The sequence below is a fragment of the Galeopterus variegatus genome, unplaced genomic scaffold (assembly GCF_000696425.1).
Source record: "Galeopterus variegatus unplaced genomic scaffold, G_variegatus-3.0.2 Scaffold3733, whole genome shotgun sequence".
Taxonomy (NCBI): Eukaryota; Metazoa; Chordata; class Mammalia; order Dermoptera; family Cynocephalidae; genus Galeopterus; species Galeopterus variegatus.
Window position 1 is genome coordinate 122,242 of NW_007729844.1, and position 16,052 is coordinate 138,293.

Genomic DNA, 16,052 nt, shown 5'->3' on the forward strand with positions numbered 1-16,052 from the left:
GAACCGGTCTGTATGTGGGATCCGAACCCTCGGCGGGAGCGCTGCCGTGCTCCCAAGCGGCGCACTGTAGCAGTGCGCCACCGGGCCGGCCCGCAAAACGGATTTTTTTATTGTCTTTAGACCAAAGCTATTCAGTTATCACTAGCCACATATTGCTGTAGAGCACTTAACAATAAGACTAGTTCAAGTTGACATGTGTTTCAAGCATAAAATATGCACAGGTTTTGAAGATTTCGTGTAAGAAAAAGAATGTAAAATATCTCAGTAATAAGTATTTTATTTTGATTACATGTTGAAATGATATTTTGGATGTACTATTGAAATAATTTCACCTTTTGTTTGCTTTTTACTTTTTATAATGTGGTCACTGGAAAACTTAAAGTTATGTAGGTGGCTCATAATTGTTGTTTACATTATATTTCTATTGGGCAGCCCCACTCTAGAGACTTACTGTATGTTTTGGGTGCATTCTTTAATATAAAACTTTATCCATCCCCTCCACCTCAAATATATATTAAGGTGCCCAAAACTTTAAATTTTATTTATTTGTGGATTTCAGGTAGAGTATTTTAATGTTTAAGTGTGGAATAAATTCATAGTTAAGTTTAATTGGAGTTGAAACTATAAAGCCATTCAGCTTGATTCCTTTTTACGGCACATAAGATTAGTTTATTGATACCATTCTTGAGGTAATGTCACTAGACATCTCTCTTACATCACCACAAGAATTTACACTATGTATGTTAGAATAGAGCTATTTTGGTGTATTTAATACTCTGTGATGCAGTGTGTGTGTACACGTATGTACTAGCTTCATTAAAATACATCCTCTCAAATCAAGTCATTAGGTTAATGAGGAGAATTAATGAAATGAAGCAAGACCATAGTCAGTTTTTTGTTGTTTTTTTCCTTTGAATATCAATGTGGTTTTGTCATGGCATATTTGGTCAGAAGGAAGGCATAATGGTGACTATTTTAAGCATCTTTGTGGCCAAAGAAAAGGAAAAGTGGTTCTTTTGTACAGTATAGTATCTATAAGGCACAAGTTAATTTTTCAGCTTCTCTGTTACCAAGAAAAAAGAAATTTATCTTGTGAACCCTTATAAAGAGGATCCTATCTGAAAGAGTAGGTTGTATCTTCAGTGACATTCATAAAATAGTTTTAAACAAATGAGTTTCACGAGGCTTTTTTTTCGGTAACATCCTCATATATAAGCTGATGATTTAATACTGAAATATAGTAATGTGACTGTGATAGATCTGATTTGACCCACAGGTAAATTTTATTATCTATAGCACTGATTCTTACTTGTAAATAGTGGAAATTATTTTGAAAGAAAACAAATTAGCCAATTTTGTATTGATTTATTTTTAATTACCACATTTAATTTGTTAAATTTCAAATGAAATTAAGGGAGGGCATGTGTTAAAAAGATGAAAATTTTTGTGTATTTTAAACTACAACTTTTTAAAAAATTTTTTTATTTATTTTTATTTTTATTTTTATTTATTTATTTATTTTTTTGTCTTTTTTACTGACCGGCAATGGATCGCAACCCTCAGTGTCGCGCCCGTACCGGACCAGGACCGGCAATGGGATCGCAAACCTCGGTGTTGCTCCTGCACCTCGCTCAGCCAGTGAGCGGGAACCGGTCTGTATGTGGGATCCGAACCCTCGGCGGGAGCGCCGCCACGCTCCCAAGCGGCGCACTGTAGCAGTGCGCCACCGGGCTGGCCCAAACTACAACTTTTTTGAAAAAGATGAAAAAAAACCTCACACTGCCAAAAAATCATTTTATATCCATATTTTTAGTTCTTGGTCCACAACAACAGTGATTTTTTATCAAACTTTACTATTTTTATTATTTGGAGAAAAAGAGGATTGAAAGATTTTTTTCAAGATAAAATAATACTGTTGAATGTTATCTTTTGAGATATACTACTTAATTCCCTGTTACCCGTATTCCCTCTGAGAGGTTCTGACGGGTTGTCCTGTCTCCCAGGTTAAGAATCACTGATCCATAAAAGAGTATGTTATTGCCCTTTGGAATATTTTTCTCTCACAGCTGGGTTGGACACCCACAGAATTCAAGGTTGTATTCTGAGGGAAAACCTGGAGGTGTAGTTAGAGTCCCTGATTTAAGAGCAGATCTGTTTGTTTTGTCAACCAGAGGCATTGGGTAAATTTAAGCTTTTAAAATAAGAAGTAAGTATATTTAACCAGGACTTTAAGCCAGAAGATACTAACACTAATATTCCTTAACTATGTGCTAAGGCACCATGGGGCACCACAGCAAACTGAGAGGGGTGCCATGAAATATTTTAAAATTTTGAAGATACACTGTGGTACTCGATGTCTAATTGACACTTCACAGTCTACTAGCTTGAAGTGGTTTGTAATTGCAACATATTGGACTACATTGTTTTCAATGATGTCATATCTTTGTGAAGCTGGATTTTTGGACCCTGCTTTGATACAAAGCAAGTAGCACAAGAAAATCAGTGTACAATAAGAAATGAAGGTGACGGTCCAATGTTTGAGAGAGTATGCAGTGCCCAGTGGGCATACACATCCCATTATTAAGTAACAATGTTTATTTAAGAATGAAATAAAATATTTTTCTCTTAATTTGTGTGTGTGTGTGTGTGTGTGTGTGTGTGTTTTCCTCCTTAAGGCTATTAAGTTTTTAACAAGACATAGTACTTACTAAGTTGTTTAGACCTAACTACTTAGTTAACAACACTGCTGGGTATTTCTTTTGGCACTTAAGGGCGCTGTGAACTGAGAAAGTTGTGACCTCTGTGAGAATTTTGTAATGCTCCAGCTCTGGCATTTTGGGGCCCTAGACCAACTTGGAATTAAAAACTTTGTTCTCAGACTTCTGGTGTTTAATTCTTTCAGCACCTTATTATAACTTAATTGAAGAGATGATTTTCTGCTGGTATTTCCTGCAAGCCCATTGAAATTGTTCCCCTCTTCAAATAATTCATTATGTCTGTAAATTTAATGATACTTAAAGAAAGAAGATAAAATACTGGTATCAAATACTGCATTATGTGTAATTTTGTGGCTGTTCACCAAATTTAATACTATAACAACACATCTTAAACCATTTTGGACAACTGTTCTTTTAAAGGCAACTTAAAAAAAAAAAATTCTATCTTAAATGTACCTGTGGAAGGAAAAGTCAAAATAGGCTGTAAAAGAAATGGAATTCAGATACACTTTATTGTTATTAATCATCTATCAAAATGATTTCCTTGGATAGCATTTGACAGCAGTTAAAATGATACCAGGATTGAGAAAAATGTGTATATTTTCTCTTCCCATTTCACTGCACAGCCTTTCAGTTTTTGGTACTTGAGATCTAATGAGAAACAAGATGTTATAATGGAAAAAGCAATAGGAACAGAAGAAAGCTGTGTCTGCGGTGATATCAGAATAGAATTGAAGAGTCAGAGGTTAAGTGTGCTTGATACATAAGGAAGCAAAAAGATTGCCATCTGATTAAGATCATAAACTGTTTTCATTTGCTGTTTAGTATCAGAGCAAAAAAAAAAAAAAGGAAATCATCACCAACAATAATGATTAAAACTGGCAGGTATCTTAAAGGAAACAAACTTCAAATATAATTACAAAATTTTTAAAAAATGGGACAAAATTACTGGGGAAAACTGAAATTTGAAAAATTAATGTTGGTAAAGTCAGAACTCTTTATGCTCAGTCTTGAAATGGCTAGATATCAGTGCCTTAGGAATTCTAAGTAACATAGAACCAATGCAAACTCATTACTGAAACAAGCTTAGAAGGTAGTAAAAGGATGAATGATGTTCTGAAAGCTAGTGAAGGAAATATTCTTGCTATAAAAATAAAATAGGAAATGAAAATCATTGGGAAAGTAGTTAAGGGATTATATAGCTTCAATAAAACCTGTAAAAGAAGTCCTGTTTTTTGTTTTGTTTCTGTTCTTCTTGGCATTCTGTTAATTTAAGTGCAAAGGATCTGCAAAATACTGATAAGGTGAATTATTGTTTGATCCTCAAGTTGAGATATTAGCTAATAAAAAAAGCTAAAAATCTTCAATATATTAAACTAATGAAGAGAGTAACTGATAGATTACCAAAATATATACAACCTTTATTTTTATCTTTGTTATTAGTTCAATTGCAAGAGAGAATAAAGGAGAAGCAGGAAATATTAAATACTTTATGGTCAAACGGAAAATGGACCCATGGTTATAGTAAAAAGTTACTGACGCACAACCTCTAAGAACACATGAGTGAATGCCATCATGACACCTACTTTACAAAGATTTCTGCTCTTATAAGTTACCAGTCTGAGAAGTTCCCAAAAGGTTCTAAATAATTAATTTTTGGCTTTCAGATGCTGATTGCATTTCTATATTTCAAAACTAACTTTCTCTTTCTTATAGGCTGAAAAAGAAAATCCGGGTCTTACACAAGATATCATTATGAAAATTTTAGAGAAAAAAAGTGTAGAAGTTAACTTCACAGAATCCCTTCTTCGTATGGCAGCTGATGATGTAGAAGGTATCAGAGGGAAAAGCCTTGTTTAGTTTTACAATTGTTGAAAAGTATTTCCTCCAAGTCATTATTAGTTGCCAAAAAGTCTTCCTCCCCTATCCTCTCCCTCCCTTCACTCTTCTTGTGACGATAGCGGAAGCAAATCTGTATAGAATGGAAAAGTAATTTTTCTTGCTTTTTATTTTATATTTGTGAGATTTAATTACTTATAGTAAAGCAGTTGCTGATGTTGCAGGCATTACTTTTTTCTTTCATTTATAAGATGTTTGGCAAGTTCTAGTTTTATTAAAATACAAGCTTTGTGGAATGGCTATTTTATTTTATGTTGACTTTAAGGAAACAACAGTTTGGAAGTAAAGAGTTTTTAGTTTGTTTGTTTTTAACTAATGTTATTACTGGACTAAGTTAAACTCTAATGAATTCTGCTTCACAGTCTCATCTTTCCTAATCATCTGGCCTTTCTCCTCCCCTCACCCACCTTTGGCCAACATTGGGAATTCTTAGACTTGAATTTGGCAGAGGTGCATAATATTTTTTATTATGTATTTATTTTATCAGAGTATATGATTGAACGACCAGAGCCAGAATTTCAGGACCTAAATGAAAAGGCACGAGCACTTAAACAAATTCTCAGTAAGATCCCAGATGAGATCAATGATAGAGTGAGGTTTCTGCAGACAATCAAGTAAGTGATTGATTATTTTGGTTCTTTTTTTCTTAAAAGCACTTCAAGAGTACTGCTCATTCTAGATGTTTTTATTTTTGATATGACATTAGTATTAGGTTGAAATATTAATTTGAAATAAAATTAGAAAGTTTTTAATGCTACGTTTTTATTATTATCTTCTAAGCTATGGCATTTAGCTTCAGAGTGCAATAATGTTTTTTAGAATGTTTAATTTTAAAATAATGAATGAAATATGAATAAACTGGAATATAGTTTGAACTACGTAAATAATGGGAAAAAGTCAATGTCAGATTAGAGTGAATAGATTAGATAAATCATAGAGGTTGGTAATGAGATATTTCAGAAATGGCACAAGTCATTAAGATAAGTAATGTACTCTTAGCATTTTTTAATACTGACCAAATCATGAACCTTCAAATCCTTGCCTTTGGGATAGAAACTTAATAAGACTGAAAATATGCTTGTGGCGAGGAGACTGGCTAGTGAGCAGCAGCAGCAGCAGGAGAAGCAAGAAGGGTCATCCTAGAGTGGTGGTTCTTAGTCCTGGGGCATCTTTTTCTGGGTGCAGTGAGGGGTTAGAGGGTGGCAGAATGAAAGGCAAACACAATTTCTAGATAAATATCTTTAACCTAGAATTTTCTTGAGCCTCAGTGGATAAAAAACAAAGAAAGCTGAGGTAATTACAGTGTTACTATCAATGCAACATTTTGGTGAAACCACAGGTAGAAATTGCTAGAAAGGAAAGATTTAGCACATTCTTTTTCTGGAGGTGGCTGCATCGTATGTGGTAACCGAGGAACCCAAGGGGGCTCACTTGAAATACAAGCATTCATCTTTCGGAAATAGTTTTCTTTGTAATTCACATGAGAATTGCTATTTTAGCCAGGTGCTCTGAAGTCTATTACAAGCTGAAAGATTTTATGGGAAAGTTTGGAAAAGAGGTGGGGTGGGGGGACTCCCCATACTGGAGTTGTCTCATTTTCATTGGTGGGTAAAATACAGAAGTTACAACCATTGGTTACAGATTATAGCACATAAGCAAAAAAAAAAAAAAAAATCTACGTGTGGGAAAGTGTCTACATGTAAGCCGATAATTTGGCTAATCTTAAAGATAACTTGGAATTTACATGAATTGTTTGTTTAAGAACAGGATGCCACACCCAAGTCAGGAGGCCCCCCCGCTTCAAGGCAATTGGTATTTTTTAGAGAACCGCTTGTGTAGCTGAGTCAGCTGGGAGTCCTCAGGTACTTATTTTGAGTGGTATAAAGGGAGGAACATGTTCCATTTTAGAAAATAATAGTTTATGATGGGTATCCAACCCATATATCAGGGAATGATCCTCCTCTTGACAATAATTGAGGATCAGGAATATGAAAAATCTATGTCACAAGGGACAAACACTAAGGGTTTTGTATTTTACCTCTATAGGAAAGCCCTAGATTCCTTCACATATTTTTAATATGTGAGGAGGGAAGACAGTCAACTGTTAATGGAATTTTATTTTCAATCTGTTATAGTTAAACATGTTTGGTCCATAAAAGGATAAATTGTCAATGATTCCAAATGTGGATGTTCAGACAGTTTATTTCTAGAGTTTTCAAATAATTTAATGTTTTCATTTGCTTTGATAATCCTATTCATTGATGAACCATGCTACATTGCTATGAAGATCTGACATTTAAAGTATTTTTAGCAGATTTTGCTTCAAATTATTGAAGTATCAGTTTATAGTATCAATGTCTTCTTAATAATAGCAATCACTTATATAAAACTTATAAAGTGCCAAGCCAAGCACTGTTTTAAGTGTTTACCTGTATTAACTTATTACAACAACCCTGTAACAGATGAGGAAATTGAGGTACAGGAAATTAGGTAACTTTACCCAAGGTCACAGAGTCTCCTTCCCAATCATATATATTCATACCGTTGATCTAATCTGGTGATTGAATAAAAAGTTTCTGTTTTTTGAAAGAAGTGTGATAAAGGATGTCTTATATAGAATGCCGGTATGTTTCCTTTCTTGGATAACAGAATTGTGATTACAGCTGGGGTAGAAATGGTTGGCCCAGAGCCCTCATCTTGTTACTTTGACACCCTCTTGCCCTGAGGCATTTCTGCTAAACCCTCTATGACTGTAGGGAGATACGGTTTGAAAACCAAGTTATTAACTGATAATTAACTGATACATTTTAGTCTTAAGGAAGTTGAACTCAAGAGCTTAAGAGTCTTGCTCATAGACATTGACAGAGGCTTTTTTAGGACAAAGTCCTATAGAGGAATAATAATATTTCATTTGTATTTTCTGGAGTGTACTCGGTACAACTGAATTAAGAGTAACGGCAATGAAAATTTATTTCCTAACTATTTTAGGAGAGATCATTTGTCCTGTAAGTTTGTTGATATACATATTATTTCAGAGACTAAAATTCAACCATGTATGAAAAGCATAGATGGCTAAGGTATAATTATTTGTGTAACTGTGATATATAGGTACATTTTGATACACATTGTTAAGTGGCAAATTAGTGGATAAAATTGCACCAAAATAGAAAATGGCTTATCCCTTCAGCACAACATATTGTGCAATTATTATTACTTTTTAAATTATTTAACTTTCTTGTATTTAAGGTAGTTATCCTCTGACCATTTATTTTATCAACATTTTCCAGTAAGCGTATATCAAAGACCTATTCCACCAAGTACTGTAGGTGATGGTATAGGTTGTATTGAAGAAGTGAAAAGATTCCTGCCAGCTAATAAATATTCAGGCAATATTGAATATATTAGTAGACCTATGTTTGAATCTCCATTCTAACATTTTGCTGTGTGTCCTTGGATATAAGCTGCTTAGCTTCTGTCATGCTAGTTTTTGCCTCTGAAAATGAAGATAATTGTGAGAATTGAAAGACATGATTGTATGTACATAAAGTGTCTAGCACAGAACCTAGCATACACTCAAAGCATGTGGTAACATTATGGAAAGAGTTTTCGACCCTTTTTCTCTATGGAGTTGATTAGGAAAAATGATCCAACAAACATTTATTTATTTATTTATTTATTTATTTATTTATTTATTTATTTATTTATTTATTTATTTATTGACTGGTAAGGGGGTCGGCATGGTGTTGTCTGCACCATGCTCAGCCAGTGAGCGCATCGCACCGGCCATTCCTATATAGGATCCGAACGGGCAGCCTCGGCCCTCCCAGCGCCGCACTCTCCCGAGTGAGCCATGGGGCCGGCCCCAACAAACAAATATTTAAAAAGTTCTTTGATTAATGAATGTTTCTGTTTGACCGCATTTGAGTTTATGCAAATTTTTAATAAAATTATTAATTTATAAAATTTATTTGTGTTTTTCTTTAAGTTTGATACATTCCAATTAATGGATTGCTAGGGGCAGACTCGTGATTTAATAGATGAAAAAGCTGTGCATACTGTTTACTCTTTATAATCTGTATTTGCATATTCCTTGGAGGCTAAAATTCACCAGACTTTATTTGTTTCAAGTCAGGAGTTTTAATGATATCTTCAGAATAGATTTGTCTTGAGTTGTCCAGTCTAGACCAAACTAAACATGTAGCACAGGGACTGCCTTCCTTTAGAGTGTTTGCATAAACATGTATCATATAGATTTGGGTTGGCATGATTAGAAACTGTACTTTTCCATAAGTTGTATGTTTATATTTCATCTGATGCCTTTGTCTTTCAGTGTGTTTCCCAAAGTTGCCCTACTAAAGAGCTGCAAATTGCTAAATTCTTTCCCATTCTACTCATACTATCTGTTCCGTTTATTACAGAATTTATCAGTTCCAAACTGCATAATTGCAAGGTAGTTGTTTTACACTCAGGTTTTCCCAGAGTTCTTTTTCTGGTTAATTGACTGAAGTATTTTTTTGATGTTTTCTTTTAGAAAACAAATTCTCAGGTAGTTACTAATATAATTTAGCTTCCTGAGTGCAAACCTTGGTGGCATAAGTGAAAATGCTTTTCTGTACATACGGATAACAAATGTTTGATATATATTGCTGCAAATTGATTTTAGAGAACATTTTTCAACAACTTGGTAGGTAGGTCATTAACAGTCTTTTGCCTAATATCCAAGCACAAGTCCTGGTTAGGGATAAACAGCCTTGATAGATAGAGTTCTAGAGTACTTTATAAAGCTTCTTGCCATTAAGGCATCAAATCTTAGCTCCAGGTTGCTAAACAGCAGTTGTTTCTAAACCTAGTTTATCAGCGGAATCACCGGGGTGGGGGAGTTGTCTGTCTCACCGTCCCTATGCCACCCTTCATTCCCCACCGCCATTGAAGTACAGACAGATTTCTTATGTTTATTAGCAGGTCTGTGGTAAAGTCCAGCAAAACCCTCCCTTCTCCCCTTGCCTTTTTTTTTTCTGCGCCAGGTGAGTTAAGCAACCTGTTTCAGAGCTACTCTTTTGACCTGTAAAATCCAGCTGTTATCACTATATGTTCATCTTGTGATTAGCCCTGAATGTACATTTTTTATTCCCTTTTAGACAGAATATTAAAATTCTACAAAAATGAGACAGTATATAAACAGCTGACTGATCGCTGTATAATTTGCTGTGTTAGATTCCATTTTAAATAGCCCATTGTAGATTTGGAGAACCTTACATATTCAGAGATTGGACATTTTTTATTTGTTGAAATTGTAGTTTTTCTCAGATAATAGGATGGTCATGTGACACCATTTTATTAAACAGTGAATTTATGTTCACCACAGCAATACAGGATTCAACTTGCTTGAAACCATAAATGAAAGGACCAGTTTTATAACTTACGACTGCTGTTACTAAACTACAGGCAAAAAAAAAAAAAAAAAAGGACAGATGGCATATTTATGTAAAATTCATTGTCCTGCTTGAATATGTAATGTTTTAATATTTCAGCCTAATACCACTGTTTGACATATGGGAGATAATAAGTAAGTATATATGGAAATATTTAACAAAAATGTCATTACTATCACAAAAGAGGCTAAAATACCTTTTTTGTACCAAAATACTGTATGCCTATAATTCTTAGATTTCCACATGCTTATTTACTGAAAAATATGCTGGGAAACACACACATGCACACAGAAACCTGGACACTGAGCTTTTTTTTTTTTTTTTCCTGGCTTGAAATAGTAAATCTGAAATGTTTTAGGTATGAAATAACTTCAATCTGACATTTGTGATTAAAAAAATCAATAATAAAAGCTTATGTTTGGATTGGTCTAGGTTTATGTCTTATTAATTCACACCTTCACTCATTGCATTTGAAGAGCAAAAGTTTTTGTAGTGACTAACAGCTAAGAGAATGGATGTGAAAAAGAGAAGACTTCCTTTACAGAATGTGAGGTTATTTGATAATGCAAAATTAAAGTTCAGTTTGACAGAAAAAAAAATTGCTGTGAAGTCAGAATGTGGAAATTGAAAAGGGCATAGATATAAAAGACAAAGGTTTGGAAAAAATGGTGCATGGATAGAAAGAATAGTCAGCTCAAATGAGAGTTATTGATTTCTTCTCTTTCTTTCTTTAGAAATGGGAGAAAGGTGTTGATGCATGTAGTCAAAGAATGATTGCTGGAAAGGTTAAGGTAGAAGAATATTCTGCTGTTGTCTCTTGCAGTAATTTAAATATGTTTTCCGAAGGAAATAGTGACAGCAAAGGTTTGGAAGGGGAGAATATTCAGTTGCTAGATGGATGGTAAATGTGTCTAAGAGAGAAGAGGAGGAGGAAGTATTTTAAACATTAAAACTACTGGTTATATAACAGGAAATGTTAAATACAGAAATGAGTTTCATGTAATGCAAAATTTCATAAAATTGTTTATTAACAAACTGTAATTGTTCAAATAACAAAAGTGAAGAATATGGTAGCTTGGATTCAGCTAGCCAGAGAAAAGAAAAATTGAAAACTGGAAAAGAGAGACAGGCATAGGTATATTTTACCTTCTTACAAATCTGAATAATCAATGCTGAATGAAATGTTACTGATTTCGGGAAGTTGTCATTAGTTGGCAGTGTTTGATCAGCAGTGCAAGAGAATCAGGATCACAGTGCAAGAGAATCAGGATCACATTTTTTCCAAAAATAGCCAAAATTAATAGTAATTTGAAGCTATATGAATAGTTAGTTTTAAATTGTCATGAGTGTTAATATTCTATACACTCCTTAAATATGTACAGTTTTGTTTCACCATAGAGAAGTTTTAAGGAATTATGTATCAAGTGTTCATGTTAAGTGAAACCCCTACTCCAACTACTTAGCCAAACGTTTGCCCTTAAAGTGTATGTATGGTAATTAAGTGTACTGTGATTAGTAATTCTTAAAATATATATGTGCAAATTTCTTTCAAATGTAGCTGATTTTAAAGATTCTTTTCTCTTTTCCCAACAGGGATATAGCTAGTGCAATAAAAGAACTTCTTGATACAGTGAATAATGTTTTTAAGAAATATCAATACCAGAACCGCAGGGTAAGTTTAGTGAAAGCCTGGCTAGTTACCACCCTAGATGTTGGTTAACACCTAGTTTTATTAATATAAATACTGAGAGGGTTTGATTATTGGAAATAGTTTTGTGTCTTTAACCATTGGATTTGTCCTTGAATTTAAATGTGGTATTTTATGCGTTTAAGTAAATACTCCTAAAAATACTTTTCTGTAATATAAAGTGCATCCCATATTTTGCGTAATTTTCCATCTTTGACTTTGGCTTTTGTGTTATTTGTCTTACTGGTTTGTTGTTTTTTTTTTTTTCCTTCTTATTTTTCTTTTTATGTCTGTAGGCACTTGAACACCAAAAGAAAGAATTTGTAAAGTACTCCAAAAGTTTCAGTGATACCCTGAAAACATATTTTAAAGATGGCAAGTAAGTACTGTTGTTTATCCTTTTCTTTTAATTTATATGGTTTTATATGATACTAAAATTGTATAAGTTAAACCCTTTTACTATATTGTTAATATTCAAGGCAACTGCTCATGAAGTCAGACTGCTAAAAATAGAAGATGAACGGTGGTCAATTCCACCATAATATTGTAGAGCAGGACTTGTCAGATCTTTTCTGAAAAGGGCCAGATGGTAAATATTTTAGATTTGGTGGGCCTGTGGAAACTATCTACCTCACCTCTGCTGTTGTAGTGCATAAGCAGCCATAGACAATGTGGAAATGAGTGGTTGTGGCTGTGTTCTAATAAAACTTTATTTATAGATACTAATTTGAATTTTGTAAATTTTCACCTGTCACATAATACCCTTTTGATTTTTTTTTTTTTTTTTAAACTATTTAAAAATGTGAAAGCATTTTTAGCTTACTGGTCTACTTTACTGACCCTTAAATCAATGGTTCTTAAACTTAGGTAGCATCAGAATCACTTGAATGGCTTGTTAAAACACAAATCGCAAATTGTTTGAGGGGCCACATCCCCGGAATTTCTTATTCAGGAGGTCTTGTGTAGGGCCCAAGAATTTGCATTTCTAAGAAATTTTCAGGTGATACTGAAGCTACAGATCTGTTGAGAACTACTGCACTAAGGTTAAAGCAATGGTCTCAATCCTGTCTGCATATTTGAATCAGTTGGGGTCAGTTTTAAAAATCCCCACTGCTTAGGCCCCATCTTGAGAGATTCTGATTCCATTGACCTGTAGTGGGGCCAGGACTTAGAAGTTTTATAAAAGTGACCCATGTGATTTTAAAGTGCTACAACGGTTTTGATCCACTGTCCCAGAAGAAGGGAGGCTTAAATTGTCTTTCAGTGTCATCATTCTATAAAATAGGAAGTATACTAAAAGTACAAATTGGACATTATTTTTAAGTTTACATATAATTGATTGTAGAGCACTATAGAAAACCAAGATATTTTGTTTTTACACACATACAACACACTGATGCAGAAGCCATGTCTTTTGCAGTATTTGTATCATTTACATAGTTCTTTGTACTTCATGTAGAATGCCAAGAATTTGGGGGACAGGACCATTTTCTAACAATGCTTCAAGTCAGAAAAATAATCTATATAGAGGCCTCAAACATCCTATCCTACCACTGAATTAAAGATATTGAGCAAAATTTTATTAATGGTTTTGTGTTGTTGCATACTACTCTTCAGGTTGCTTAGGGAAGATGCTCGATGATGACTTAGTTTAATAAGCTAGCAGTTGTGTTTTGAGAATAAACTTGTCTCCATTTCCTTGGTCCTCTGTGCTAAGCCCATATAACCAAAAACACATTAAAAGAATAATTTACATGATGGGATCATTATTTCTTGTTCTAACTAATTAAGAACCATTGTGGAATGATCACAATGAAAGGTAGAAATTAATTTAGAGCCTAAGTTTTATTAATCTGAAATTATTAACTGTGTATGGATTATTCAGCCTTCCTGCTGCTACTTTTTCATTTGGCAGCTTTTTAAAATTTCACCACTTTGTGTGTGAATAATGTGCCATGAGTTGCATTATCTGTTTCCTCAAAACGTAAAATTATTAATAGTGCCTGATCTTTAAGTCATCTTTCAGTAGAGGGATGAATTTTCATTCATTCAACTGGTCCCTCTTTTTTTGAGAAATGTCTAAGATGAAGAAAGAAGCTCTAGCTGTGATACTAAGAATCTGATAAGGCCACACATGGGACTGGGGCATCAGCTCTGTGTTCCAGTCACATGAAGATAGCCATTAGGAGAACGTGGTGGAGCACAGAGCAATTTTTAAGAACGTATTTCTGTATACTGTCAGCTCCCAGATATTGAAACTGCATGATTATTTTGTTTTAAAAGCAGATTAATTCTAAAAGTAGTTTAGAATTCTCACTTTTTTTCTTTTAAGTTTTTATTATTCCCATTGATATGCATATTTTGAGACTGTGTATAATACTTTACCAGATTGTATTTGTTAACTTCTGTGAAACCACTACTGGAAAGCACATTCGAATCCTCCTCTTTGGCCAGTTATTTGTTCAACCTATGAATGAACTGTGGTTGTTAAGGTGCCACCTATCCTGAGCAGCCCTCCAACACCTCTTTGCCATCCTAAACCACCAGGGGGCAGTATTCGTAGATAGTTTCAGATGATGCAGGGCCTTTAAATCCCGAACTGGAATAAAAGTTGTAATGCCAACTTGTCTTTTTTTTTTTTTAATGAATTGATTTTACTGCTACTGTTAATAGATAACATTAAGTATAAATATCCTAAAAAGAGTGATATTTTTGGGTGAAATTAATGCTCATTCTTTTCTTTTTAAACAGGGCAATAAATGTGTTCATAAGTGCCAACCGACTAATTCATCAAACCAACTTGATACTTCAGACCTTCAAAACTGTGGCCTGAAAGTTGTATATGTTAAAAGATGTACTTCTCAGTGGCAGTACTGAACTGCCTTTATCTGTAAATTTTAAAGTTTGACTGTATAAATTATCAGTCCCTCCTGAAGGGATCTAATCCAGGATGTTGAATGGGATTATTGCCATCTTACACCATATTTTTGTAAAATGTAGCTTAATCATAATCTCACACTGAAGATTTTGCATCACTTTTGCTATTATCATTCTTTTAAGAATTATAAGCCAAAAGAATTTACGCCTTAATGTGTCATTATATAACATTCCTTAAAAGAATTGTAAATATTGGTGTTTGTTTCTGACATTTTAACTTGAAAGCGATATGCTGCAAGATAATGTATTTAACAATATTTGGTGGCAAATATTCAATAAATAGTTTACATCTGTTAAACATTTCTTTACTTGAAAAAATGCATATATATATGTCTGTGTATATATATGATCAGAAGACCAAGACAACTTGGTGTAACGACTGAAGAATTTCTAACGGGAGCTTACTAGCAGTTTATCAAATAATAAAACAACAAAGAATTCCTATTTTTGGTTCTTAATCACTTTGGGCAAAACGTAGCCAATGAAAATATTTTTCTTAGTTATTACATATAGGGTACTGACTATTTTTCCATTATTTCCAACCTGTTTTAAGAGACTTATGAGAAAGAGATGGCAATTTATTGTGTCTTCACACTATATTGCCACTTTTTGAACTCTGTGTTAACGTAGATTTGAGTCTGTGAAATTAAGTCTTTTTGGTATGCTGAGCCCTAATAAGCTTTGCACATTTTTTCCAAAAATAGCCAAAATTAATAGTAATTTGAAGCTATATGAATAGTTAGTTTTAAATTGTCATGAGTGTTAATATTCTATACACTCCTTAAATATGTACAGTTTTGTTTCACCATAGAGAAGTTTTAAGGAATTATGTATCAAGTATTCATGTTAAGTGATTTCATTTTTCAATTGTGATAAAATAAAGGAAAACTAGAATTTGTTTATTTTTTTATAAAGATTTTAAATGTTGAACTAAGTTTCTGGTTAGCAATATGATTTTTTTTTTTTTTTGCTGTAATACAATTTATTTTTTTCCTCCATTTTTAAAAATAGATTTTAAAGGAATTAAACAGTTGACAGCATATAAGTGAATCATCCTGTTAAATGTAACAGGAAAATAATGTAGAAAGAACCAAAAAAACAGTGGACAGTTGGATGAAATCTCATAACTGATGGACATTTACCAGTAAAACAACTAGAATTAGTGATGTTTACTATTTATTTTTAACATAAACTGTCATTCACTCTTGGAAGTAGGTGGATGATCATTTGTGGAATAGACTTGTGGATATATGAAGAAAAAAGATACTGTGTTATTTGCAGTGGACTTTTGTAACATAAACCAAATATTACCATCATCCCTCCTCTTGTCTTTACTCTCCTTAACAGAACTCACCAGTTACCAGGCATACCCCAAATCAC

At 33.5% G+C, this 16,052-nt stretch overlaps 1 protein-coding gene across 2 annotated transcripts in view; it reads left to right on the forward strand.

Annotated features, from left to right (window-relative positions):
- Nucleotides 1-14,970, forward strand: part of PDCD10 (programmed cell death 10) — a 50,148-nt gene extending 35,178 nt beyond the window's left edge. For both annotated transcript variants that reach the window (XM_008585844.1, XM_008585843.1), the window contains 5 exons: nt 4,434-4,551; nt 5,104-5,230; nt 11,642-11,720; nt 12,032-12,114; nt 14,487-14,970. In XM_008585844.1, coding sequence (XP_008584066.1) covers nt 4,434-4,551; nt 5,104-5,230; nt 11,642-11,720; nt 12,032-12,114; nt 14,487-14,568 — 489 coding nt within the window. In that variant the 3' untranslated portion in view covers nt 14,569-14,970. The remainder of the gene's footprint in view (nt 1-4,433; nt 4,552-5,103; nt 5,231-11,641; nt 11,721-12,031; nt 12,115-14,486) is intronic.
- Nucleotides 14,971-16,052: the final 1,082 nt, after the last annotated feature.